Source organism: Cygnus olor, chromosome 1 (genome assembly GCF_009769625.2).
Source record: "Cygnus olor isolate bCygOlo1 chromosome 1, bCygOlo1.pri.v2, whole genome shotgun sequence".
NCBI lineage: Eukaryota > Metazoa > Chordata > Aves > Anseriformes > Anatidae > Cygnus > Cygnus olor.
Genome location: NC_049169.1, coordinates 92,975,448 through 93,001,181, shown reverse-complemented (window position 1 = coordinate 93,001,181; position 25,734 = coordinate 92,975,448). Strand labels below are relative to the sequence as shown.

The following is a 25,734-nucleotide window of genomic DNA, read 5'->3' as shown; positions in this document are numbered from 1 at the left end:
AGGGAACCCATGTCTGTATTCCAGATATTAATTATGAGACTAAATGAGCTTGAAGTAATGCATACTGTCAGCTCCATTTTAAGCTCAGTCAAGCTGCTATCAGTGTTTTAAGTACTACTAATTAGAACATGTTTGCAGAATGGTGATACTAAGTCAAACAACCCATTTAGCTCAGTGAATGCTTAGGCAGAGCATGAGGCAAGACCTTAGAAACTATCCTGTTCTTGACAGAGGCTTCCAGCACCTCAGTGGTTTGTTCCTGACCCAGGAATTGCATCTCAACATTTGTATTTAAGAGCAGTGTAATCTGTGAAACATCTGTTCAATTTCTGAAATTTTCTCTTTTTATCCTCTACATCTTGCAATGATCTGCTTCACAATGCAAGAAGTGTTTTGACCTTTTTATGTAACTTAAGAGGTTATACAGCTTCACAGCTCTTTAGTTTGCCTCATCAAACTTAAAACCTTCTTTTTAAGACATTTGGCGTTGATGCAGAATAACCTTGTGCTCGTGCTATTTTTGTCCTTAGGCAAGAACAGCTCAAACATCAGCCCAATCTTCCCTGCCACCTGAATCACTACATTCATTTAAAGACTTACAAACTATCTTCTAGTACAACAGATCCTCTAAAGAACTGAATGTTTTATGGCAAGAGGGTGTTCATTAGTCTGCAAAAGCAGACATCATCATTTCTTAGATTAATTTTCTTCATTGTCTATCACACAGTTGAAGAGAACATGGCACAAGTGATAAAAGTTGGTCAGGTGTTTTATTCAGCGCAGCTAACAGTTTGGCAAGTTAACGCTTTCCACCAACACGGGGAGCAGAAACTTTGACTGGCTTCACAATCTTCTGCTTAGGCGCTGCCTTTGTTGGAGCCTGTAGAGAAATAGCACAACATGAGTGAGATGCAGTTTTATCTGTATTCTTGAAAGGGTCCCTGTGTTACACTTAAGATTCTTCACAGAAATTAGGCAATTTAACTATCAGGTTAGAATTAGAGTTAACAGATTGTTACCAAACACTGTAAGCCTACAGTATGTAGGATGCCAACATTTGGTATTACAACAAAAGTAGTAATGAAGCATATGGTAGCACTCATCAATATTTTGCTGCCAAGCTTCTAGTGTCACATCTAGGCAAGTTTTTAAGCTATTGGGCATCTCTGACATCTAATCAGAAAATGGTTTTACTGTAACATTTACTCTTTCTGTAAAAAGCATTTTGTTCTATTCAGCTGTTCACACAGCTGTAACTCTTGTACAGAAGTTTGATCCACGTGCTTCCAGATCCAAATAGGTGAGCAAATGCTTCTTCCAAACACAAATGAGAATTTCCAGTGAAGTGCAGGAAGAGTGCTGCGTTACAACATGGTATATTCCGAATAAATACTTCATGATTTCTGTCCACCTACTGCATCTTACCTTCGCAGCAGAAACAGCTGTTTTCTTGGTGGCCTGCTTAGCCTTCTTGGCTTCTTTTGCAGCCCTGTTAATTCACAGAAAGAGTGGCAGTTAGTCATGCCTGCCATTCCCTGCTTCCTTGTTTCAACTATGCTAAGAGCTCCCCAAGATCAAGAAAGGAATGCATTATTTCAGGTTTATCCTCTGTATTCAGTACCTCTCGGAAGACTACCACGTAGACAACAGAACTGTGTGTGACAAAAGCAGTATTTTCACAGAGGGAGAGGGTAAGAAGAGACCCCTCTCTGCCGATACGAATTTTTGCTGAGATTACACAGTATTACCTCCAAATGTACTGTTCCCCCTCACCCTCCTAATGCTTACAATACACAGAGCTCAGCTGGAGTTCAAGATCTTGTAGGCCTCTTGTAGTTGCATTAATAATCTTCAAAATGCCTGGGATAGCTCCAGTCATCCCTGCTTTCTCACCTAATAGCTTGTTCCCTCTGTGCCTTTCGTACTTCAGGCTTCTGATTTCTTTTAGCCATAATCTCAGCTAAAGATGCACCAGTAATAGCCCTCTGAAACTTAACAGCACGACGGGTACGCTTCTTTTGTATCTCTTCCTAAAGTGACAGGATATGAAGACAGACAATTAGCATCACAAGACATGAAGTAAAAGGCTACAGACAATTACAGAAACAAGTTGCTGTTAAGCATGGAGCTATTACAGAATTGCGTATGTCCAAAATGAATAAAATTATTCTGTACACAATTTCTTGATTTCCCAAGCAGACTGATAACCCATTGAGTATCATCTTTCTTTCTCTAAATGAACTGCTAGGTGTTAAGAGTCAATGCAAGCCTTTCTATCTGCTCTTCTGTTGTGCAAATTTCAGCATGAGCACTCAAAATACCTCATACTAACATGCCATATTTCTTCCATGCAATGACAGCTGCACAGCAAAGACATCCTACTAGTTATAACGCAGTTTTCAAAGAAGGTTTACATTAACAGTTCCTCCACCCATCATCTCCCAAATCATCTGTCTGGGAATATGATTTACCAGATTATCAGCTCTCTACACTATCACCACTCTGAAAGTTTGCAAGTCCAAATAATTAAACAGTCCACTGATAAAACAGCATTGCCCATTTTATGTAAAGTTTTTTTTTTTTAAATTAAACATACACCATCCATACAATTATTACACAAATACTCCTGTTTTCAAAAAGCCCTTGAAGATGTGATAAAATACACATCTAGTGCTATTCCTGAAGTATTTACCTTCCAAGTATAAAACAATATATAAATCTGTGTAAATACACCCACACTTTCACCATTATTGACCACTTTATTCTGGCCACATGGGTCATGCTTCTGCTACCACCAGCATACTGAAGTTACCTCTATTCTAACAGACCTGTGACCACATTTTTTGGTGGAAAGCTTTAGAGGAGCATTTGATGGTATATACTTACTGACTGCCCTTTCTTGTGCTTACGCCTGTACAGAACAGTCCAATTGATTTGACGAGGGTTTCTCTTGGAAAGAAATGCAGACTCGCATTTTGCGTTCAAGAACTGGAAAACCTAGAGGGGGGAAAAAAGAATAATTTGTGTAAGCTTTCTATTTAAGAGAGACTGTCATTTACATTGGAGTACGAAGTAATTATTTGATTCGGTGTATTTTAGCACTGATACTTTTGTATTGCTTTATACAGCTAACAATTCTAAATCTTAAAACACAATTTAAGCACTTGAATGTGTGAGATTTTATTCCATTGATTAAGCTATCTTATCCCATTGAAAGGATTTTTTTCAGGCCTTACTTAGTTTTCTCATAATAATGCCTAACATTCTGATATTTATTCTCATAACACAATAAACAGCTCAATTTTTCTGAGTAAAACTCACCCTAGTACTTGCGTGCAGTGCATTCTAGGTACATGACACAGCCGTACCCACTGTGACACTTTCCAAGTGCCTGCTCTCAACTAACTACGTGCTTCCTGAACGCGTTAAGGGAAGCAGAGGCTGATGTAAGCAACGCTCAGAGACCAACACTCAATTCCTTTGTGCATAGTTACCCTAGTCTTCTTACCTAGTGTAAATTACAAACAAAATTAGTGGATTAATTTCTTATCTGTTTGATTTTAAGTCTATATAAGGTCTAAGGAGACCACCTGAAAGTTCAATGAGCCCAATCATTTAGCTGTCGCTTCCCAGGAGATTCCGTACAAGACTACAGTACGAGGATGTTAACCCTTAGGATGTTAATAAGGAGCACCTTTTTAAGGCCAGGCCCACTACTGTAAGGGGTGCCCGCCCCCCACCGCCGCAGCGCTCACCTTGCCGTCGGTGCGGGCGTAGCGGCGGCCGTGCCCGGGGTATATCTTGTACCCGCTGAAGCTGCACAGCTCCACCCTGCAGGGGACACAAGAAGGGTTAGCGGGCTGCGAGGGCCGGCGGGGGGTGGCGGCCCCGCCATCGGATGGCGGCAGATGGGGGCCGCGGCCTGAGGCCGGCGGCGGCGCTTACTTCATGATGGCGGCAGCGGGCGGCGGCCGGGCGGAAGAGGACGCGGGGCCGGGCGGAACGGGCGGGGCGGCCGCGGGGCGGGGCGGGGCGGGGCGGCGCCTCCCGCGCAGGGCTCGGCGGGAGCTGCAGGAGGTCCGCGTCCCCCTCGGCCGTTGGCCCGGCGAGGGCTGAGGCAGCGCTGACCGAGATAGCGCCGCGGCCCCTCGGCGCGGAGCATGGCGGCCACCGGAGCGGCACCGAGGCCCCAGCCCGCCTCGGCGGCCGGAGGGGGTGAGGGGGGCGCGGGGGGAAAGGGGCCTGGGGGTGGCTGCTGGTGGCACGGCTCGGGGGGGCCGGCGTGAGAGGCACGGGGTGCGGTGAATGTTGTCAGCGGCGCTGCTTGGCAAAGCGCCTCGTCTGGAGGCCGAGTGGTGCCCGTGATGGCTGGCTGCGTCCTGCTGGCTGCACACGTCCTGCGCGCAGCTGGGCCTTGAGGGGCTGCGGGGGGCGAGGTTTTTAAAATACAGCGTCCCTGCGGGCCCAGAGCACGCCCGTTAGGCTGAGGATGCTCTGCTGGAAAGTGCTTTTGAAAGAGGTAGCATCGTTTACTGAACAGCCAGTGCGAGATGAGCAAGCACTACAAGGGTGTATGCATCTTAAATGTGTAGCAGGGAGTAAATGTATAAAAATGACAGTTAACAGGTGTTGCCACAGATACCCAGTAATTCAAGTTCCCTATAGATAACAAGTGTTGTCCTTTTAACTCTATATTGTAACAGTCCTGGCGCACAACATTTTTATTATATTCTATAAATTAAACGCTATGCTGGCGTATTTACAATTTGCTCCTGCCCAAATGTCACCTGTTCTCTAGTATGGCTGTACGAATGGGTTCTTGGTTCTGACAGTTCTTGGTTCTGACTTTTGGCTAGGTACCTTACTGGGATATGAAACGTTTAGCTGATCAACACGCACACAAGCGCCAGAAACTTTTGGCGAGATGGACTGAATGGTTTGGCCATTCAAGTCCTGGAGCAGAATCTTTGGCCTCATATTAGACATGTTCACTACCTGATAAGACAGTTAAATACTTAAGATTAGGTTTTGCAGTAGCCAAACTACTAAAAGGAAGCATGTCTTGAAATATTTAATGGAGAGTTTTAAAAGAGGAGTTGAATCTTAAGTTTATTTCTTCCATGAGGTTTAAGCACCCAACTTTTGACAACAGAGAGGTGTCAGTTTTGGTTTCACAGTTTGAGACCTCCTCTTTGAGTTTCTACCTAGGCTGCACTCTCAACAAATGGTGTAGACTAATATTTTTGCTTTGAAATAGAACAAAAAGGGAAAAAGAGGAAACTGCAGACTTTAATTCAGTGGTCTAGCTTTTAGAGGACTTGTTTGTGATACGGCTGTTGCTTTTCTTTAAGCTGAGGACTGTCAAGAGGAAACTTCACATAGATGGGTTAGGTGCCCTCATCTTCAGATACTGTAGCGGGGTGTTTGATGGATCTGTCCAGAAAGAAGAAGTTTGTAGTTCTGTATCCTCATAGGGTTTCCCATGTTCTGAGTGACTAGATGGGTGGAGGCTGCTTACCACTGCGTCAGACTCCCTCCCTTTTTTGCTTTCATTTATTTATTATTTTTCTTAGTGACAGTTGCTGCTGCTGCTATGTGTGGAGTGTGATCCTGCACGTGTATTTGGCATGTTCTGGGTGTGTCTGTAAGCAGGAATTTAGGTAGAGAGCTCCTGCACTTAAGAAGTTATCAAGCTGCTCAAAACCTGAAAGCTTTGAGGAAATCCAAGTGTAGGTGTCTTTGAAATTTTGGGTTTTGAGGATCACACCTTTAAATATAGCTGCCTAAATTTCACTCTGCATCCCACTTCAGAGAGTCTGAAGCTACTGACTTGCCAAAATTGCACCAGAGATCTTTACTGGAACAAGGAGTGGAATCCTCATCTTCCAATAACTGGATCAGTTTTTCCAACGTATTTAGCCTAAAGCATTTGCTTCAGTTCTCAGTAGAAAAGTTCATTTGTATGCATGAATTGGCTGCATGTGTTATAAAAACAGATCAGTTTGTCTTGGTTTGCACTTCCAGTACACGTTCTCATATACCAAGTGTTGAGTTTCATTGTTTTCTCTTTTTGTTTGATTTTTTTTTTCATTCTTTTTCCTCTAAGGTTTGGTAGTTAACTGGTCAGGTCAAGGATTGCAAAAGCTGGGTCCAGCCTTACCCTGTGATGCTGATACTCACACTCTGATTCTGGACAAGAACCAGATAATTAAATTGGAGCACTTGGAGAAATGCAGGAATCTGATGCAGGTCAGTGTTACTTGAATTGAATTCGCTACAAAATAATGTTACTGAGATGCTAACTAAAATATTTCTGCTTTAAGGCCACCTTATATAATTGAAGTAAGTCATCCGTTACTGTCTTCATGGAAAAATAAACAACAGCGAACTGAAATAGAAAGCTTTGTTTTCAGTGTAGCTCTGCAGGTGGTAGTAGGGAAGCTGTTTTGCTGGTTACTTAGGTAGCTAAAATTAAGCTAAATAAATCCTAGTGGGAGGGTGTTAACGTTTAGAAAGGTCACTGTGAACTCTGATTTTTTGATACTTTTTAGCTTTGGAATGCTTGATCTTTGTAACAACAACGACAAAAAAAGCTTTGTAGTTAAAAAAAAAAAAAGATGCATGCATGACAGACATACAGACAGGACTCTTCCTCTTTGGGTTTCAGGACTTTTCACAGAGGAAGAGTATTGGTAGCATTTACAGGAAGAAACAAGCCAGGTGGGTTAGGTTAACAATCAATTAGCAAATACACAAATGTTAAGTGGTAGAGATTTGTTGTCTTGTTAATGTATTGGGTCATGTAAGCCCTGATGTTGCAAGTGTTTATCCCTAACTTTAATATCCTCAATTTTGAAACATTCCTTTTAGGTTCCTGGGGGTATTAGTGGTAGCAGTGGTAAGCATGCTCATGACGCTTGCAAAAATCGGTGTGTTAATCCCCCTGAGACAAGGCTGTACAAGTCCATGTTAATCAGCACTGAAAGTGCCTCCAGATAGGCTTGAAGTCACCTCAGCAGCTTCTACAGCCAAGCTAAACTGACACTGGAGATGTGGGTGTTATTGCTGCAGTAAACCCTCACCAGTCTGCCAGCTTCATGGCTGTGTTATTAGTGGGTATTTTTAATCTGGTTTTATCCTTTTAAAAGTTTGTGATTTATAGTCCTGTTAGCACGGGACTTTTTTTGGGGCCAGTGAAATATATTTTGCCCTTTGCAATGGTGACAGTATGATTTTATACCAGGAACATTACAACAATTTGTACAATGATTTGGCAATTCTGATTTTAAAAGCTTATTTTCATATGAGACATTTCCTTATTTATTCTCTTCTTTTTATTAGCTGTTGTTAGGAGGAAGATTTCATCTAAGTTTGCAGGGTTGTGAAGATTGCTTTCTTTGATCAGTAATTTACTACCTGTCTCTTGTAGTTTCTTGTCTGTATTATTTGCTTGAAATTTGAATATATACATTAGAGTAGTTCCCATTGGATTGGATTTTTAAGCACTAAAAATAAAAGCCTATTCTGTCTGTGCACTTTAATAGTTAAAATTGTTTCTTTTATTTGTGTTGATCTGCAGCTGTCTGTAGCCAACAATCGTTTGGTACGAATGATGGGTGTAGCAAAACTGACAAAGCTCCGTGTGCTAAACTTGCCTCATAATAGCATTGGGTACGTGGAAGGGCTGAAGGATTTGGTGCACCTGGAATGGCTAAACTTGTCAGGAAATAACCTTAAGGTAAAGTATTTAGCCTTTATACATTTTCCAGAATGTACTGTAGTAGAAATTTGGAAAACGCTGAAAAGGCAATCCTTAGAACGCTTCATTTCACTGCAAAGAAATGTTCGTTTCTGCTTCTGGTTTTAATGCGAACAAATGTTGAAGCTTTGTGTCCCCTGGTGTATGGAATGGAAGTAGACAACTTTTGGACAAGAATTGGCAAGTAGATAAAAATAAATAAATGGTTTGAAATTAAAATTTAATGAGAATTGGGAGGTAGCCCCCAAAATAGGAAAAAAATATCATCTTTAAAATTCAACTGGTAAAAAAAAAAATTTTTGGCTTAGTTATTTAGTGTTGTTAGCTTCCAAAATAATTTCTACTTTTTGACATATGTTTCTATTTCATGACTAAAAAAGTTATTGTAATTGACTCCTTTATTTTTGTAGGCCATTGAACAAATCAATTCCTGTGTATCTCTTCAGCATCTTGATTTGTCAGACAACAACATATCTCAATTGGGAGATCTCTCCAAGCTCCTGTCTCTGAAGGTAGATGTTGTTTTATCTCTGTTGTTCTTAAATTCTTTGCATAAAGAAATCTGCTTTGAAAACTTTTGCCTTTTGAAAGCATTCCTTATTCAAACATGCTAGCTCTTAAAGCAATTTAATTTAATCACTGTAACTTCTAGAGGGAAGAATGAGAGTTCTTGTTGTTTTCAGGTTGCAGAAACTGAGATAGTGCTTCTGTAATTACTCTAATGATTTTGATCAAGATAATATGCTAAGATCTTTTTTATAGCACTCAGTTCTCTTGTCCTATGATGTGGATCAAGACAAAACATAGTGTTAATTCTTTCATCATGAACACTGCATAGAAGAAAATATTTTCAGCTACACTTTTTGTATCCGTGGCTCTACACTTAATTTCTGCGTTTCATGAGAAAATTTTGCTCTAAAATGTAAAAACAAAATTTCCCTCAATGGGATAAGCAAAAATGATTTTGAAGATGCCAGACAGCTTTTATTATGATTCTTTTGTTCAGTGTGTATTCTGAACATATTATCTGGAGGAAAAAAAATGTGTTGTTTTTTTTTTTTTTTTTTGATCAAGCACGCGTTTTAATACCATATTTTTACTTTACAGACCTTGTTGCTGCACGGAAATATTATAACTTCACTTCGTACTGCCCCTGTTTGTCTACCTCAGAATCTGACTGTTTTTTCTTTGGCGGAAAATGAAATCAGAGATTTAAATGAGGTAAAATGTAGAAGATATCACCTTTTATTCAAGCAGAGTGATAGGAAATAGCTGGGTAATTCTTTTGAGGATATAAGTGAAATGGACTCTCAGTGTAGGTAATTTTGAAGAAGATAGGAACCTTTAATACTTTGTGTAATAACTATGCTTGCTCTAGCTGCACAAGTTGGGTAACACTTTATTAAATTTGTCTTTAAAAGAAATTTTGCCTTTTTTATTTTATGTTTTTATATCGCTCAGGGATGTCAGAAGTATACTTTGAGGAGAAAAATCTCAAAGAACTTTCCATGATTGTCTGAAGGTTGAAAACTGAACTGATAAAGTGCTGCAGATGGCTTCTGCAGCTGCTCATCTGCTCTGCTTAGATTATAGTCTTTTTATCTCTTATTCAAACACCATGTAAGAGAAATGAATATCCGGACTGTGATTTTTGTCTTTATTGGGTTATTTTTGTTGTTTTTTTTTTGTGTGTGTGGTGTTTTTGTTTCCTTATATAAGGAAAAAAAAACATGTCAGACTTCCACATGGGAAGAAAAATCTTATTTGGTAATGCATTGCTCTCTTCTTCAAAATAGGACAGTGTTTCTCAGCTTTTCAGCTTGCTGTTGTTTTGTTGACATCTCTATACCTGCTGCAGTAAGCTGGAATACTATACCTTTTTTTTTATATGTAAAGCCCAATTCCCAGATTTTAAGAGAAGCTTATGCTTCCGAAGGGCTATACTATTTACAGGAAACTTAATAGGAAAATGGCAGGAGTTGATAGAAGGTCCTTTAAAAGATGTTCACGTTTCACAAGCAAATGTGATTTTCAGTGTAATTGTAATTACGTTGTTTTGAGCAAGATGTATGGCTGTAACTAGGCAAATATGGTACATCCTCTAATCAGTTGATTCTCTCTAGTTGACAAATATCTTGTTTTCTCCAGGTTTCTTTCCTGGCTTCTCTTTCTCAACTGGAACAGTTGTCAATAATGAACAATCCTTGTGTGATGGCCACACCTTCTATCCCTGGCTTTGACTACAGGCCGTATATCGTCAGCTGGTGTCTGAACCTTAAAGTTCTTGATGGATATGTAATTTCTCAGAAGGAAAGGTAACATCATGTTAATAAATCTCTAACATTATCAAATTAAGTTTTTTGTAAGCTGAAGTTCCATTTTTTACATAATAAAAAGTGGGAAGGTGCTAATGATCTGAAATTGTCTAGCTAACAGCCATATGAGACACCAGCCAATTAACACTGGTTTTGCTAATTTTTTTGTCTCTTACACTAGCATTACTACATAAAATCACACCTTCAATTAAATAGAATTATAAAGTTAAGGTTTGGTTTTGTTACTTAACTCACATCAGTACTTTTACAAAGCAAAACTGTGGTAGCAATTCATCGACGGTCTGTTATTCCTCTCAGGTTTACAGTTTTTGACTTTGTAGAATGAGGCAATTGGCAAATATTGAAGCCATTATCTTGGGAGAAGCTCAGACATGCCCTTTTATAAAGGGTCTGATTTGTATATATTTTTTTGTCAATTAGTTAAATATCATTTTGCTCACTTTTTTTTTTTTAACTGTATCACTGCAGTCATTATATCACTGTGGTGTCTGTATGACAGTGGAGATGTTTTTTTGAAGTTCTTGACATCAGAATAGTCCAGCCATATAAATATTCCCTGAAAATATCCTCATCATCAAGTATAACATGTTCCAGTTCAATACATTAAGACAGTCCAAGATACTACTGTTTTATTCCCGAGTTAGTAAAATAAAAAGCTGCCTTTTTGGTCAGAGGGAAACCGTTCCTGTTTGTTTCACTGTATATTATGTATATTATGAGGTTCCCGAAGAGCTGCCTGTAACAATTCTAGATTTTTTTCATTATTGGTGGGGTTTTCTGTATAACTGTATATGGATATATTATATTGAGTGCTCAGAGTGAAGACCATCATCAGTTTAACTGAGAAACAGATGGCAGTTGTTGGAGACCCTCAGCAAGATTTGCTCTCTGGCTATTCTGTGCATTTGTGGGATCTTTCCTCTTTCTGTTAAAGTTGCTGATAAATTCATTCACACAACTGTGTTTTCAGCGCTTAAAGAGTACACAGATAAAATAGAATGCACAGTGCTTGTCAGAGACATTTTCACTTCATCACTGTTTATGTGAGGAATACTTCACTCGTTATTCTGGTAATGAAAATCCCAGTTCCTCTGGGCACTGCTCGAGTTCCAAGTCTTGGTTAGGTTTGTGGATTAGCTTGTAGAAGAACAGTACTCCAAGACAAGTCAGGGGTTCTGTGCTGTGCATTAATGGTAACCATCTTCCCCCTTTCCTAACAGTTTAAAAGCAGAATGGCTCTACAGTCAAGGTAAAGGAAGATCATACCGACCTGGGCAGCATGTTCAGTTAGTCCAGTACTTGGCTACTGTTTGCCCTCTTATATCTACATATGGTCTCCAGACTGAAGAGGATGCCAAACTGGAAAAAATACTGAGTAAGCAAAGGTGAGGACTTCTTGTTTTTCTGTTGTTAGCGAATGCAATTAAGAACAAAATTTTATGTTTCATTATGTGTTAGATACAATAGCATTTCCTTTTAAGTGTTTCAAAGCAGCAGTGAGGGCAGGAGATAGAAGAGTGGTGGAGGTACAGGATGAGGAGCAAGACAGCAGCAGGAGTGTTTTCCTGTTTGCTGGGCACCCTAGAGACAGTCTGTGCTCTGTAGGACATTGAAAGTGGTTTGTGTTAGGACTGTGATTAAAATAGGCTACCTACGCAGATCTTTGTTACAGAGAAAGTGAGGCAATCTTCAAAAAGGAGTAGACGTAACTCTTGTTCTAATTGTAAATAAAGACTATTGTAGTACATGAGTGAACTAGCCTCTTTTTTTGTTGTTAGTGTATTTTAAGGTTGTCCTTTGAGGGGTACTATTCCTAATGATGCTCTTGACAGCCTCTGTATCTGGCACTTTGGGTCTGTCATCAGAGGCCACTATAGGTCCTGCTGGTTCTGCAAGCAGGAGTTATTTTGCTAGGGACTGTGCAAGTAGGTGTGGAGAGTTACAGTCATGCACTTTGCTCCTGTGAGAAGGTGAATTAATTGGGATTAAAACCCAGAATACTTAAGAATACAGGCATACCTATTTGCCAGGACTACTACTGACAATTTTTTTCTTTTTTTTTTTTGGCCAAAAGATTAGAGTGGAAGAGTCAGGGGAGCGAGCTAAATAAGTCATATAATATGGGTAGAAAGCTGTATAAGGAGGACTGCAGTGTTTCATCCAAAAGTGCTGGAAACTTGGGAGCATCTGGAAGGAATTGCTTTGTCAGTATAGATTGGTCTGCAGTTTCCTCCTGAAGATATGTAGGGGCCATTTCAGAGGAGAAAGGTATACACGCATTATTTTTAACGCTGGTTGACTTTCTGATGTCTACCTCATGGTCTTTGAATTTAGCTGCACTGAAATAACGTTTGTGTTTTCTCAGATTGTAAAGGATGATTATATGTTTGTGGCAACACTGTTATTTGATTTTTGTGTTAGGGTACAGGGATTTCTTGACTTAGTCATTTGCAAACATAAAAAAGACCCTCTCCATTCCTCAAATTCTTTGCACGTACAAACATAGCATGTCCTGCAGCAGACACTTAAAGTATCTGCATACCTTGCTTGTGTGTAGAGATACTTGGTGGTTTTTTTCAGTCGATAGTCAGAATTGCATGCTGTTTTTTGTTTGTTTGTTATAAGTAACAAAGAGGCAGAAGGAAGGGGAACAGAAGCAGCCTGTGCAAACCCTGGCTTTGTGAGTAGTCCTGTTGATGTCTAGTAGGTGTAGGAATCCATATAACTACCCTCTTGTTTTAGAATGGTTTGATTGCTTATTTCCTTTCAAGTAGTTGATAGCTTTTTACATGCCTTCTGTATCAAAAAAAGTTAAAAAGAAACATAAAATCTGTTGGAACTCTGTTTAGGCTCCACCAGAGGCAGCTGATGAATCAAAACCAAAATGAAGGACCACCTACATCTCCCACTCCCAACAAAACACTACCAGTTACTTATGAACAGAGCAGTCCAGCACAGCCACCACAGATAGTTCTTGAAAGTGGTAAGATGTAAATCTGCACCTCTGATCTAACCGGTAGAAATAAATGGTTTTTTGACCACAGATAGCTTTCTGGAGAGAATTTTGGAGCGAGGCCCTGCTACTAGTTTATTCTATTATTTTTTTGAGATTTTCAACTGAAGCTATATGTTCTCTAAAAATACATTCTGTGGTTATTCATGTCTTGAAATGCTAGTAAGATGGCTAGGTGAAAAACACAATCCAGTAAATGAAAATGTTATTACTTCGGCTGTTCCATCTGATCAAAGTGTAACTGCTCCATGGAAGGCAGTTTGTGCAGCTCACTCTACTCAGTATCTGTGAGGTTCATGGATGTTGCTGAGATGAATAGTTACTATCATTATTGTTATGTAAAAGTAATGCTTGTCATGATTAGCATTTTGGATTTTACACGCCCAGTTTCTAACTATCTAAAATAAAATATAAATCCCTATAAATTAAACTGTTATTGAAGTACTATGACTTTTGAATATGTCTTTCTACCTATCTAGAACGTGTCATCCAGAAGAATTCTTGGGTTGGACCAAGTGCGAATGATGATCATTCCTATGCAGTCAAGAACACTTTTCTTCTTGAAAGAGATTGTCACAAGGAGCTATACCTCGAAGATATACAGACTGATGAAGACAAACTCAACAGCAGCCTGTTGTCGTCAGAGTCTACTTTCATGCCAGTTGCTTCAGGATTGTCTCCGGTGTCTCCTACTTCAGACCTGAAGTTACATGGGATCAGTTTGGGCCTAGAAGATGATGATAGTACAGTTATTGAATTTGTGAAAGGTGTTAATAGAGAAGAAACAGCTAACAAGGACAAGAAACCTTCATGGGTTACAAGAGAGCACTCTAACGAAGTGGCGGGAAGCGTGGAAATTCAAGAGAGTATCATAGAGAATGTGCAGGTACCGTCTCCTGATCCAGTAACAGCTAATCATGCTGACGCTAGCAACTCTTTGGCATCCTCTGAAGACCAAGTTCTGCATGGTCAGCCCAGCACCTCAGTAGGTGCTGAATCAGGAGTTACAACTCGCTGTCCTGACGAGACGGCAGGAGAAAAATCAGGTTCTTTACCTGCTGTTGATGAAGGTGCAGCTGAACTGCAAAGAATGACTAAAGCAGCTACAAAGCTTCAAGCCTGCTGGAGGGGATTTTACACAAGGAACTTTAATCCCCGAGCCAAGGAAGTGAGATATGAAATTCGCCTAAGCAGAATGCAAGAGCACATCATTTGCTTAACAAATGAAATACAAACGTAAGTTGAGATCATGCTGTCGGTATTCATATCTGAATGAATATAAACGTTGCCCCAGGATATTTCAGAAGAGGTATAAATGGGTCTTGATCTAACTATTCATAGTAGAACCTAGCAGTAGTAATATAAAACAATGGCAACAGTTGAGGAACATTTCCTGTAAGATGTACATGGTTATGCACATAGCTTTTCATCCTCTCAAAGTGCCCTCTATGAATGGGTTGGGTTAGAATCAACTTTTTCAACTCCTTTATTGCCCAGACTTGCATGTTTTGCTGCACAATCAAAATAGCAACTGTAAAGAATGTTTTTTGTTTTTTTTTTGACTTGTCTTCTGGCAATTACAAAGCTTCTTTAAGTGTCCATATACAGTCATTTCTCTGTCAATGGTTGGAAGAAGGATTCTCCCTCTGTCTTGCGTGATATGATTATAAATGTGATTGAGTTTTTTGATCATATGGATCCATGTTTCAAGGAGATCATTGCCAAAGTTTTTAAATTTGTGTGATATAAATTGTATATAAATAATGCTCTTGAAGTATTAGTGAGTCAATAAATATGCTACAGCAAAAAGAAAGTAAAATCTTAATGTAACTTTGAAAAAGAAATGTATGCTGGAAATTCAGCAACTGGATATTGATGACAAGCCAGACTGCAGTAATGTCTTTAAAGTTGGGCTATGTATCTTTCAACAGTTCTGTCTTATAACCAGGCATTTCTGTGCATTCTTGTTGATCTTGTTTACTGAATGTTATTTATCTAAATAACTTTGGATGTATGTTCTTGCAGGCTTAGAAAAGAAAGAGAGGAAGATAAGATTCAAAGGCTTGTACAGGAAGAAGCTGTCAGATTTCTTTGGAACCAGGTAAATGGCTTTAGTCCACTTATTCTTCTGCTTACATAAGGATTGAGAAGGTATTATTTCATACTGGAGATCCCGAAGAGACAGAGAATATGGTTCATTCTTCCAGTTATGGCTTATGAGAATCTAATTGACATGTTCTTGGCTATACTCGTGTTCTGGGGATAAGTAATATTCAGAAGTTTTAACGCAACACAATAAATTGGCTTTGCAACTAAACGCTAAAATACAACTTGGTTTGAAAAGAAGGAGAAAATGGAAGGAAAACTAAGCATTGTAGACTTGAAGAATGATGTGACTGCTAGATGCTCAGGGCAAATAAAACAGTGTCAAGCTGTGTCACTTCTGAGCAACTAATTTCTAAAGTAGTTGAATTATTAATACATCTCTTAATAAGCTAATCTTTAAAAACTGATTGACTGTTTTCTTAAGAATGGGTTATTTCTTAAAGGTTCCCTCTTCTTCTCTTTTTAAGACCAGATTCCTTTTTCTTCAGGAAACTAAATTCTTCTTTACTTGAAACAGAAGGCTTGTGTGCTCTGTTGTGTTGGGCATCTGGTTTAAAAGCTATTAACCGTGGGAAGAATATATTGTCCCAAAAATATAGTGACATGTTTGTCAGTTCACTTGACCTTAAATTTTATACAAGTATTTTGTTGCAGATTGCAAAAAGTACTCTAGAGACCAAAGTACTTTTTAAATTGCATTTTATAACAAAATTCTCTTTATACTTTACAGGTTAAATCCCTTCAACAATGGCAGCTTACTGTTACACAAAATGTAGGTGCCACTTGGCAACCTGGGATCCCTTCAGCCAGTAATTCCTGTCCATCTGAACCATCTGTTCGAGCATCTACTCTTGAGCAAGAAACCCCACCAGATGTTAGTTCTGCTTGGTTAGTTCCAGCTAGTGATGTTCTTCAGGAAAAGTCTTGGTTACAGTTCCCGGATTCTGGTTTTCATTCTTCTGTGGCTGATCAGACTCATGCTGACTTGTGTAGCTCTGAAAAGGGTTTGACAGAAGGAACTGAGGGTTCTCTTTTGGTGGAAACTGTCAAACAATGTGGCAATAATAATTCAGAATATTCTTCAGATGTAGAGGAGGGCCATGGGGAATGTGGACAAAGTAGAGAGAGCTCTAATAACGAGCACGACAACAGACTTCTACAACAGTATTTGAAATCTGTTCAGCAGCTGGAAGAGTCTGATGAAGGGACAAATTGCAATGATGAAACAGAGGGTAGCTGGCCACAAATTGCTGTTTCAGCAGAGAGCCAAGATTCTTCATCTGACATGCTCTCTGTAGATCTCCCTCAAAGTACATCTTCACCGGCACGAAGTGAAGTGAGTCAGACACCAGAAAGCTGCAAGCTGAATTCAGGAATAGGTGAAGGGAAGCAAACAGACTGTGATTCTTCATTTCAGATGCTGCATGTTGGGATAGCTGTATAGTAGGATCAGTTCCACTAAGGACCAGGGATTCGATTTCAGTTTCCTTTCTTTTTCTTTTTTTCATGTATACAAAACTTATTTTTCATGTGTGCTTAGGTTTGTGTTTTTTTTTTTTTTTTTTTTTGGACTCATGTTAACAATGTTATAATGGCATTTTACTAACGTTGCTGAGGACTGATGTGAACCGTGCTAACATGAAATCACCAAAGTTCTCAGTGACTATCATTATGCACTTTATTTTCAACCACGTAACTGATATCCTAGTAACTTGCTTCCTTGAAATTAATTCTGAAGTTTGGGGAGCAGAGGAGAGAGTTTACTGTGAATTCACTACAGTGAATGTGTTAGTAAGTCTTTTTTTATTTTTATTTTTCTAGAAAACAGGACCAAGTCCTTACTTCACAAAAAGAAAGAAACAATATGGAAAGAAACAGTTAACACAGGCAGTGTGTGTGCATTTGTGGATTAAATTTGATGAGAAAGATGAAAGCAGTTGCGTTTGACTTTAACGAGAATACTTTAGTCAGGGTTTCAAATACTCGTTCCATGAAACTGGTGTCCAAGTCAGTGACTTCTTTTTGTCTTTTACTTGAAGTTCCTGGCTTGGAATCTGATGAGTTACATGGATTCTGAAACAAGGACTTAGAGGAGTCAGACCTTAGGAAACTTCAAACAAACTTTGGCCTTTGTTTTCCCTGAGGTTGAATTTCCCTGTTCTTTCTCAGGTAAGACGCAAAGTGGAACCAGTAGCAGCCTTTACTAAATAAGAGTTTCAAAAGGGCATGTATCTGGGAACATGGTTTCCAAGACTACACTGCTGGCTTACAGCAGCTGACTCGATGACATGTTTTGCCTCCACGAGGCTGCTAATGTCATTTTGGGATTCAGATCTGCATGGCTTTCTGGACGTGTATTTGATCACAGCTCCTACCTACAGGTGTAAATATTAAAAGCAAATGTCATGACTTAAAACTATTTTTTGAGTTCTCTTGGTGTTTTTGTTCGTGTTTGTTTTGCTTTGTTTTTCTGCAAGCAATAGGACTTGTATTTTGCCCAAGCCCATTTAATTTGTATTTTTTATTTTTTTAATGGAAAAGATCAGGCTTCTCAGTATACAGCAAAAGTGTGAAGGGAAATTTCGTCTGCCAAGCAATTTGTAACAGATGCTAGTAAAATAAAAATTGACATGATTTCTAGGGGTATGTTAGGTTTGCTAATACTGTGTTTTGCATTGTGCAAGAAAAATCAAGTGTTTCAACAGTTTGCTGATGTTAATTTCTCTGAGATCAATCGTGCCAATCGTACAAGTACGTTTGCATATAACAACACTTTGAATCCACAGATGAACTTTTGGTGCTACTGTGTCCTTGAAATCAACTAGTGTTGTTCTAAAGTGACTCTTCTGGCCATGTTACGATATCATAATTTGATTTTTGTAAAAGCTTTGGTTGCTTGTCTATTTTAGGTTCTGAGCTGAAGTTTACCCCTACTAAGGAGTTTGGCATGAGGCCAGTATCCACTTGAGGCCTCAAAATAGCCTTTATTTAGAACGTAAATGGTGTATTGGAGTTCTACCAGCCATCAGCCCTGTGGTGCAGTTCACCTTGGAAGAATAAAGCTTGCCTCTGCATATAGAGTAGCCATCATCTTTGTGGTTTTTTATTTTACTTCCCAGAAGTTCTAGGGCACTAACTTCTCAAGAGAGCTGTCATTGCAGTCTGGCTGACGATTGACTGCATTGCATACGTGACAGCATTTAAAAAAAAAGTGGTATATGCTTAAATTGCAGGTTTTCTAACTTGATCTAGTTAACAGCATATTAGTGGCATAACCATATTCATAACTAGATCTTAGGACATACGTGCTTGGGTATTGAAAGTGCTATAGGTGCATGAATGTATCACAGCATCTAATTAGCTGTGCGAAGTAACATATAGGCTCCTGGCCATAACCTTGTCCTTGGAAGGTTCTCAAGATGCATTTGAATCTCCTATGCTTGGAGATCTCTTCATTTCATAGGATTTGGCTCCTTGACCATCAGTCTGTTACAAAGATGCCATACAAGCTTTTAAAGATCTCATTATAACCTTTTTTTTTTTTTTGACAGAAATTATTTCCGTCTGTGAAACAATTTTTGAACTGTAGGTTTTGAAGGCAGTGGCTAGGCATAAAGAACAAGCTCCCTTTTGTGGCAGGGTGCTGGACTAGCATATGCAAGAGCTGGGAAAAGCTAGACCACTGTTGGATGAAAATGTTTCACTTACTGAAGATACTGATGGGCGATAAATATTCTGCTACTTTGTATTAGTGTCACTTTCTCTGCAGCATTAGAGGAGGAACAACTTCAATTTTGCAAGTGTTGAAGGATGCAAACTTGGTGAAACTAGTATTTCATGGAAAACCTAGAATTTCTTGACATGTTCTGTATTATTAGGGCTTACAAATGCAAGAAGATTAATTTTAACTAATGCTTAGGTCAGCCGTTGGCTTTTTTTAACTTGTAACCTCTATATCCAAAATCAGCTTTTTGAAGAGACAGCAAAATGTGTACCAACATATAATCATATTTGTCTTACTCTTGAGGAAGCTTTGAAATATCAGAGACTTGTTCTGATAAGTATATTTCTTATGTATAAGATCAGTTGCCTAAATGTACATAAATCAAAGAAAGAAGTTTTGGGTCAGTATTTATGGAGTTAAAAGTAATGTTTACATGGCTAAAATATTTTCATCCTGGCCATTGCAATACATACAGGGGTATACATAATACATAACAAGGGGTACAGTGGAAAAATAAGTAATCAAATTTGATGTGTACTTAAAAATGGCTTCTTTAAATCCATTTTGTGCTCTCAGAGAATCAGTATATGGAAATGCAGTAGTTTAATATATAGTTTACGTTTACTCTTTTTTGTCTAAGTATGTAGTATTTTTCCATGGATAGCAATGTACAGTTCCCTTTGGACAAGATGGAGATTTCATAAAAAAATCAGAAGGCCTGATGTATGAAAATCCCTGTCTGAAATTTTCCTGTGTTAATATTGTATGTCTTTCAGCATTTGGCTTTTGCAAGGCTTCACATTCAACAGAAGAATGTACTTTGTAGAAGGAAAGCTTGTGTTTCTGCCATGGACTGACTGACCTTCCAGTGCTGATGGAAGAGATTAGTAATGGTTACTTGTCAGGCAGTGTCTGCTGTGCTGTGAGTACAGTTTAAGTGCTTCATTAACTTGCTTTGTAAAGACCGGCTAAATGTAGCTCAGACTGACTGTTCAGAATGATAAACTGACACAACTGATTTTTGTCCTTAATGAAGTAGTTGGCACATACAAACCTTTCTCAGTTAGTCTGTGGCAGACATGACTCTCTTACCTGCTCTCTTGAAGGTGGGCACAAGGAGGAAGCTGGAAGTGCATTTATATTTGACTTCAGGTTGAATCTTTATTGATGGTAACATCAACTCTCTTATGATTATTTCAGGTTTCTACCAAGTATGTTTATAGCTTACAGATATTTCAATCTTCCATGTAATGAAGAATGCAATTTTTCTACTGTATGTAATGATTGATAGATACTGTTTAGATGGTAGTTTGAAAAGTAGAACATTAATGAAGAATATTAATGAAGCAGGCATGCTCACATTTTATATTTCAAATTTGTGTTTAAGGTATTTGGATTGTATTGATTTCTCTGTATGTTAAATAACTTCTCAGATGAAAAACACAAGGCGATGCTTCGTTAATGAAAGTAGGTAAACTTCCGTTTCTGCCTTCTTCCATGAAATGTGCTCTAATGGTCACAGCGCTGTTCTTCAAACCTCTCACTTAAAATTTAGCTGCTGAATTAATGCAGTGACTAACATTTTATTGTGATGACTATTCCTGTGTGGTGCTATTTTGTAAACAACATAAGCATGTGTTGCAAGGATGGGATATTCAGAAGGTTCTGAAGGCTGGCTTGATTCTGCTTTTGTTTACTTAAAAGAAGCAGGGTCATACTTAACTTGAGTGCTTGCGAACTGGCTGTCTAAATCAGGATTGATCATATTTACATCTTCAGAAGTGTTCTTATACCACAAAGCAAGAAGCGATTAAGATTCCAAATCTGCTGTTGCTTCTAGAACACAAATATCTTAAAGCAAATACTTGAGAAAGTCTTTGCTAAACTAAATTGTGGAAGTCTAGTAGTTTGTTTATGTTTAAGTTCCTTAAACAACCACAGGCTCTACTGCTTGCATGCAGCAATTTAAATAATGCACTTAGCAGCCAGTCTGTCTGTATATACAATTTTTTTCCCCGAATAATGTTGTATGTTAATTGAACTTGCAAATTGTTTTTTTATGAATTTGTAAATATTGTCTGAAGAATTCCAAGTTTAGTTTCTACTTGTAAGAGGTTGTTTGAACAATAAAACAGTATTCATTAAGAAAGGTGCTTTATCTCTTGGAAAGTGCCACACCAAATTTTATTGTGCGAGTTAGGAGCTCTCAATAAGAAACTTCTTTTATGGCTTCATTACATTTATAAGTAGATGGGCCAAATTCACTTGTAGCATAATTCTCCTGAACTAAGTTTTGCTGAGTCTTTCACCAGTAGTATTCTACCTCTAAACTAGAATCTGGAAAAAAAAAAGAACAATTAGGCATTGATTTGTCTTTCTATTTCTCACCATTTTCTGTGAAGAACGGTGGGTAGTTAAATTGGTACAGTTAATGTTTTCTATAAGTGTTTAAATTTCTGAACTTATTGTTTCTTATATATTTTGTTTGTATCTGAGTTTTGACTTAAATAAATTATTTGTATGTTTACCGAAAATGTTAATTCGTATTTTATCCTGACTCATACATCTACTAGTCGTGTTACAATTGGAGGCCTCTTTTGGAGACTGTTTAGAAATACAAAGTAATGATGACAAGGTAAGCATTAGTATTTGTGACTGGGTACAGCTGAGGCATGTAGTGGCCCAGTGTGCTGAAAACAGTGAGTGTGAGGTAGGGTAGTTTGAATTTATACCCAATTTGCTAGTAGATGTCACTGAAAATGGGATTCATTACTTGCAGTCCTTTATTTCTCTTTCACGTTAAAATTCCTACTGTCTTCGAATTAGAAGATGTGGCAGTATTCTGTGCAGAGCTTTCTAGAAAGAGAATTAAGGCTATAGGCTTATCAAGAGAGAGACAATTGCAAAGTATCTTGTTCCCTCTCATGCTAATTTTGTTTGGACAGATGCCTGCTCTTTGTTTAAATCAAATCAATGCTTAAATCAATGAGTATTTCATGGATTTGCTTAAATCAATGAAGACTGCCTAACTGTCTTTCAGGCTTCAATAGAAAACAGTCCAAGAGCTCAGACATAAATCCAAGTCATGTTTTCCTGCAGAACAGTCACCCCAATGGTAAAATCTGAAAATAACTTTGTTTTGCTTAACTCTCATTTCAAGCGTAGAGATTAGTAGGTGTTTATAGTATACATTTCCACTTCATTACACTGAAGAAATTAGCTGAGGGTTTTAAACAAGACTCTTCTTGTTCATTTGTGAAGATATTTGAAAGATAGAAATGGGCATAGCTGAGGTGACTTAATTTCAATCCTTAATAGAAGAGCAACACTATTTTCTCATGGAGTAGGGTTAAGCCTTAAAGCCATACTATGGAATCTAAATACTGTGTGTAGCAGGGGCAATATCCATAATGCTTCAGGAGCTTAGGCTGAAGGTCACCCTAAAAACGCTGGTTTTTACATTCATATTGGTGGTAACATTCAAATCTTCAGCTAGAGCTGAAAAATAAAGGGATAAATATATCTAGTGGGTAGACCAAGGTATGATCAACTAGGAATAGTTTCTTTGAATTTTATCACCTGACATGTCTTACATAGGCTGGGAGCTGATTTTTTTTTTTTTTTTTGGTGTTTGACAGTGTGGCTTTAAAAACTGTTAATTCTATATAACAGTATGTCCAGGTGGTCGGTGGGGTATTTTTCCCTTTCACTTAGGTGTTACAGTTTAAAAGCTACTTTTTTCCCTCTACTCTAAGGTTGCAAACCACTGTGTCCAAGCATGGCTTGCATCAGCACATCATTGTTTTCAAGCTATGGTACTGCACATATTGCTTGCTTTTTCAGACCTTTGCAAAACAACATTGACCAAGGGAAGAAATGACAAAATTGTGTGCAGGATGCCCTAATGAAACCAGTTATAGCCTTTGACTTGCACGACACTCTAATTTGTGAAAAGTGGGAAGCCTGGATCATGAAGGATGACATGTAAAATCTAAAATCTGCCATTATTTTAAAATTGTTCATTGGCTGGACTGAAAGTTTTATTGCTTTCATTACAAAAACCTAATCATTACAGAAACCTAAACAACTCTCATACAATATAGGGTTGTGAGGAGCAACAAGCTAGCAGCCAGGGCCATTCTGGTAGCATTGTGCTGCTTGAATGCAGTTTGGCAGTCTTTCTGTTGCCTTTTCCTGTCAATATTTGGAGAATTCCAGCTGATACAACAGTTTCTTGCGTACATGCAGCATGAATTTCTGTTGTGGGAAGTGCATGGAAAATGAGCTGAAGAGGTTACTGCTCAAGTGTGAAGAGGCAGTGGAACCTGAGGAGAAACAGGAGATGATGAGAACCTCTATGACCTGAACTCTCTTTTCTCCCCTCTGTAGCTGCTACAGCTCCTTCAGCCTGAAGTTAAAGGCAAATATGTGTGCTGTTGTAGCCCGCATTTTTTCAAGATCCACTCTACAGCTATCTTGTAGTGCTGAGCAATCCAACACAGAGTTCATTCACTTGTCCTCTCCTCATTGCTGATACGTTACTGAATATACTGTGTATTATTGATGAGAGGAGGACAGTAGGGTCAAGGGCCCAGCATAACTTCACCATTCTGCACGTAACTGGGGAAAAAGAAATAAGGAAAGATTATTTTCCATGATTTTTCTGTACTCATCACAAAATGCTACACCCTTCTGGTTTGACAAACCAGGAGGGATGTGAAGTGAAGCGAAGCGGAGTGGCAGCTCCTGAAGCTGTAGGTTTCAGGGGCCAATGAAATCTAGATGTTGCATGTGGAGCAGACTTTGCCAGAGATGTTGATGTTCAAATAACTGAAAAGCAAACAGCCTTTACAAAGTCAAGAGCGTGGGGGCAGATGTTCAGTGATCAATATATGGCCTGTTAGGCACAAGGACTTACCACTTCAGAGATTACAGAATCACATTTGATTCATTGTTAGGCCTTCATCAAGGCTAATTACAATAATAACCTAAGAATTTATGGATAAAGTGGGTGTGGGGATCCCTTCCCCTCACTAAGGGATGGTGAACAGTAAAATGAGGCAGAGAATAGCACAGGAGTATTTATGTCTGTAGTAGAATTTGAAGCACTGTGTGGCTTAGGAAAGAGGGGTGAACAGGTAATGAGACAGCTATAAAAGTGGTAGATAATATAGAAAGAGGAAAAAAAATTACGAATTATCTTCCAAGACAATATTTTTTAGCATTTTGTTTCTACAGCAAGATAATTTTCCAAATTCTTGACTGGTAGTGTATAGTACTGATTCGTGGAGGAACTCTATAACTCAAAGCAAATAAGTTATAAAGTAGGTATGTGGTTTATTTCGGCGCCGGGCACATGCGGGATAGCTCCCAAAGGCATGCGCACCTTAACATGGCAACTTGCTTTGGTTATATGCAGTAAAAAGTTACATATGCATGAAGTTTCCCAGTACGCCTATATATATTTATAACCTATCCCTGCTTTGTATTAAAATTAGCTCCAAGAAGTCATTTCTATAAACTCCTCCCATCTGCACCTGCGCAGTGCCTTCTGGTGGTGGTCGTCAGGGGGTCGTGGGGATGAAGTCTGAGAACTCCTCTTCATCACCACTAGTTGACCCCCTGCCTTTGTACAGACTCAGCTGCTCCTTGGCTCTTGTCCAAACCACAAGGTCGGTCTCAGCTGGTTTTTGGGACAGGTTCCCCATTTTTGTCAGGAAACATCTTCTGTGAGGGGCCCTGAGACTCCTCGTTTCAGTTAATTTGCACAGTAGTAAGCAAAGACACTCAGCAATATCTATTTTAAAGCAATTAAGCAAGCCACCATTCTTTCATTCCTGGCTTTAATAATTACAATTGTTTTATTTAGAAATCATTAATACAATTAAGCAAGCCCCCATTCTTCTGTCCCTGGCTTCAGTACTAATAAAAGTTGGTGCCTGTTGAGACTTTGCTTTCCATCTCTACCACATAATCACCACCGCAATGTGTGGAAAGGAAAAGAAAAGTAGCAGCCATGTCCCTTAACTCATTCCAAATAGCTGTGGCTGATGGGGCAGCATGCACGAGCAAGTAGTTAATATTTATAATAGCTAAAATATTATGTTTGTGGCAATATTTCATCTGCTTTATGTGTGTTTTCAACTTATTTGTGAAGAAGTAAGCGAGCCAACTGTTCCTCAGTAAACATATAGATGTGCCTTTAACCTGTACACATGCAAGCAGTAGCTAGTATGTGGATGTTTTGGAAAAAGGTATCCCTAAACTTACAAAGTGATTACACGTGATGGTAAATCCACTTGTCGGGGGTTTGCTACCAGCCTCAGAGTGCCATATGGCTGTGATGCTGGGGCTGGGCTCCACTCTGGCTGTGTGTGTGCCCTCAAGCACTGAAGTCCTGCTTCCACCGTGGCTCATTTTGCCCATTTCTCACCTTATCACCGAGGGCTAGCACTGCTAAAACTTATCAGTGCCAGTCCTGCCAGAGCCCTCTCCCTGAGCAGGGCTTGGGGCGAGGGGCTGCTAACGCCACCCCACACAGACGCGGGCAGCCAGTGCTCCACACAGGCCTCGTGCGACTCCAAAATGCGACTCTTGGTGAAAAGGACACGGGCTTTCACCCTTATGTTTCCCCTGGGCCTCGCTCTTCACGGTCGCAGCGCCCGCCGCTGCGCAGGGCCCCTCAGGGGGCGGCCGCTGGCGGCGGGCGGGGCCGGGCGGCGGCGCCATGGCAGCAGCGGATGGGGTCGGGGGCGCCGGGGGAAGGAGGGGCGGCGGCGGCGGGGCGGGCCGAGGG

At 39.3% G+C, this 25,734-nt stretch overlaps 2 protein-coding genes across 3 annotated transcripts; one reads left to right on the top strand and one right to left on the bottom strand.

Annotated features, from left to right (window-relative positions):
- Window positions 1–754: 754 nt before the first annotated feature.
- RPL24 (ribosomal protein L24) lies at window positions 755–4,017 on the bottom strand. The gene is made up of 6 exons (XM_040569741.1): window positions 3,946–4,017; window positions 3,756–3,831; window positions 2,887–2,997; window positions 1,894–2,030; window positions 1,426–1,489; window positions 755–880 (listed from the first exon to the last, which is right to left on the bottom strand). Exons 1-6 carry the CDS (start codon window positions 3,948–3,950, stop codon window positions 800–802), a joined length of 474 nt encoding a protein of 157 aa, XP_040425675.1. The 5' UTR covers window positions 3,951–4,017; the 3' UTR covers window positions 755–799.
- Window positions 4,018–4,022: 5 nt separating this feature from the next.
- On the top strand, window positions 4,023–21,467 carry CEP97 (centrosomal protein 97). Of its 2 annotated transcripts, XM_040569669.1 has the most exons (12): window positions 4,046–4,215; window positions 6,107–6,249; window positions 7,580–7,738; window positions 8,170–8,271; window positions 8,867–8,980; window positions 9,908–10,074; window positions 11,316–11,480; window positions 12,945–13,078; window positions 13,588–14,344; window positions 15,134–15,209; window positions 15,945–16,102; window positions 19,715–21,467. In XM_040569669.1, exons 1-12 carry the CDS (start codon window positions 4,161–4,163, stop codon window positions 19,797–19,799), a joined length of 2,115 nt encoding a protein of 704 aa, XP_040425603.1. In that variant the 5' UTR covers window positions 4,046–4,160; the 3' UTR covers window positions 19,800–21,467. The 2 variants fall into 2 exon arrangements, with proteins under 2 accessions (XP_040425596.1, XP_040425603.1); XM_040569662.1 differs by having other exon boundaries at window positions 4,023–4,215; window positions 15,945–21,467.
- Window positions 21,468–25,734: the final 4,267 nt, after the last annotated feature.

Bases quoted from the DNA above. Each gene is read 5' to 3' on its own strand.
- RPL24 (XM_040569741.1), bottom strand. The intron at 2,998-3,755 runs GTGAGCGCTGCG...TCCCCCCTCTAG, and splicing joins ACGCCCGCACCGACGGCAAG to GTTTTCCAGTTCTTGAACGC. The intron at 1,490-1,893 runs GTGAGAAAGCAG...GTGAATTAACAG, and splicing joins CAGAGGGAACAAGCTATTAG to GGCTGCAAAAGAAGCCAAGA.
- CEP97 (XM_040569662.1), top strand. From the start codon at position 4,161: ATGGCGGCCACCGGAGCGGCACCGAGGCCCCAGCCCGCCTCGGCGGCC. The intron at 6,250-7,579 runs GTCAGTGTTACT...GTTGATCTGCAG, and splicing joins AATGCAGGAATCTGATGCAG to CTGTCTGTAGCCAACAATCG. The intron at 15,210-15,944 runs GTAAATGGCTTT...TATACTTTACAG, and splicing joins TCAGATTTCTTTGGAACCAG to GTTAAATCCCTTCAACAATG.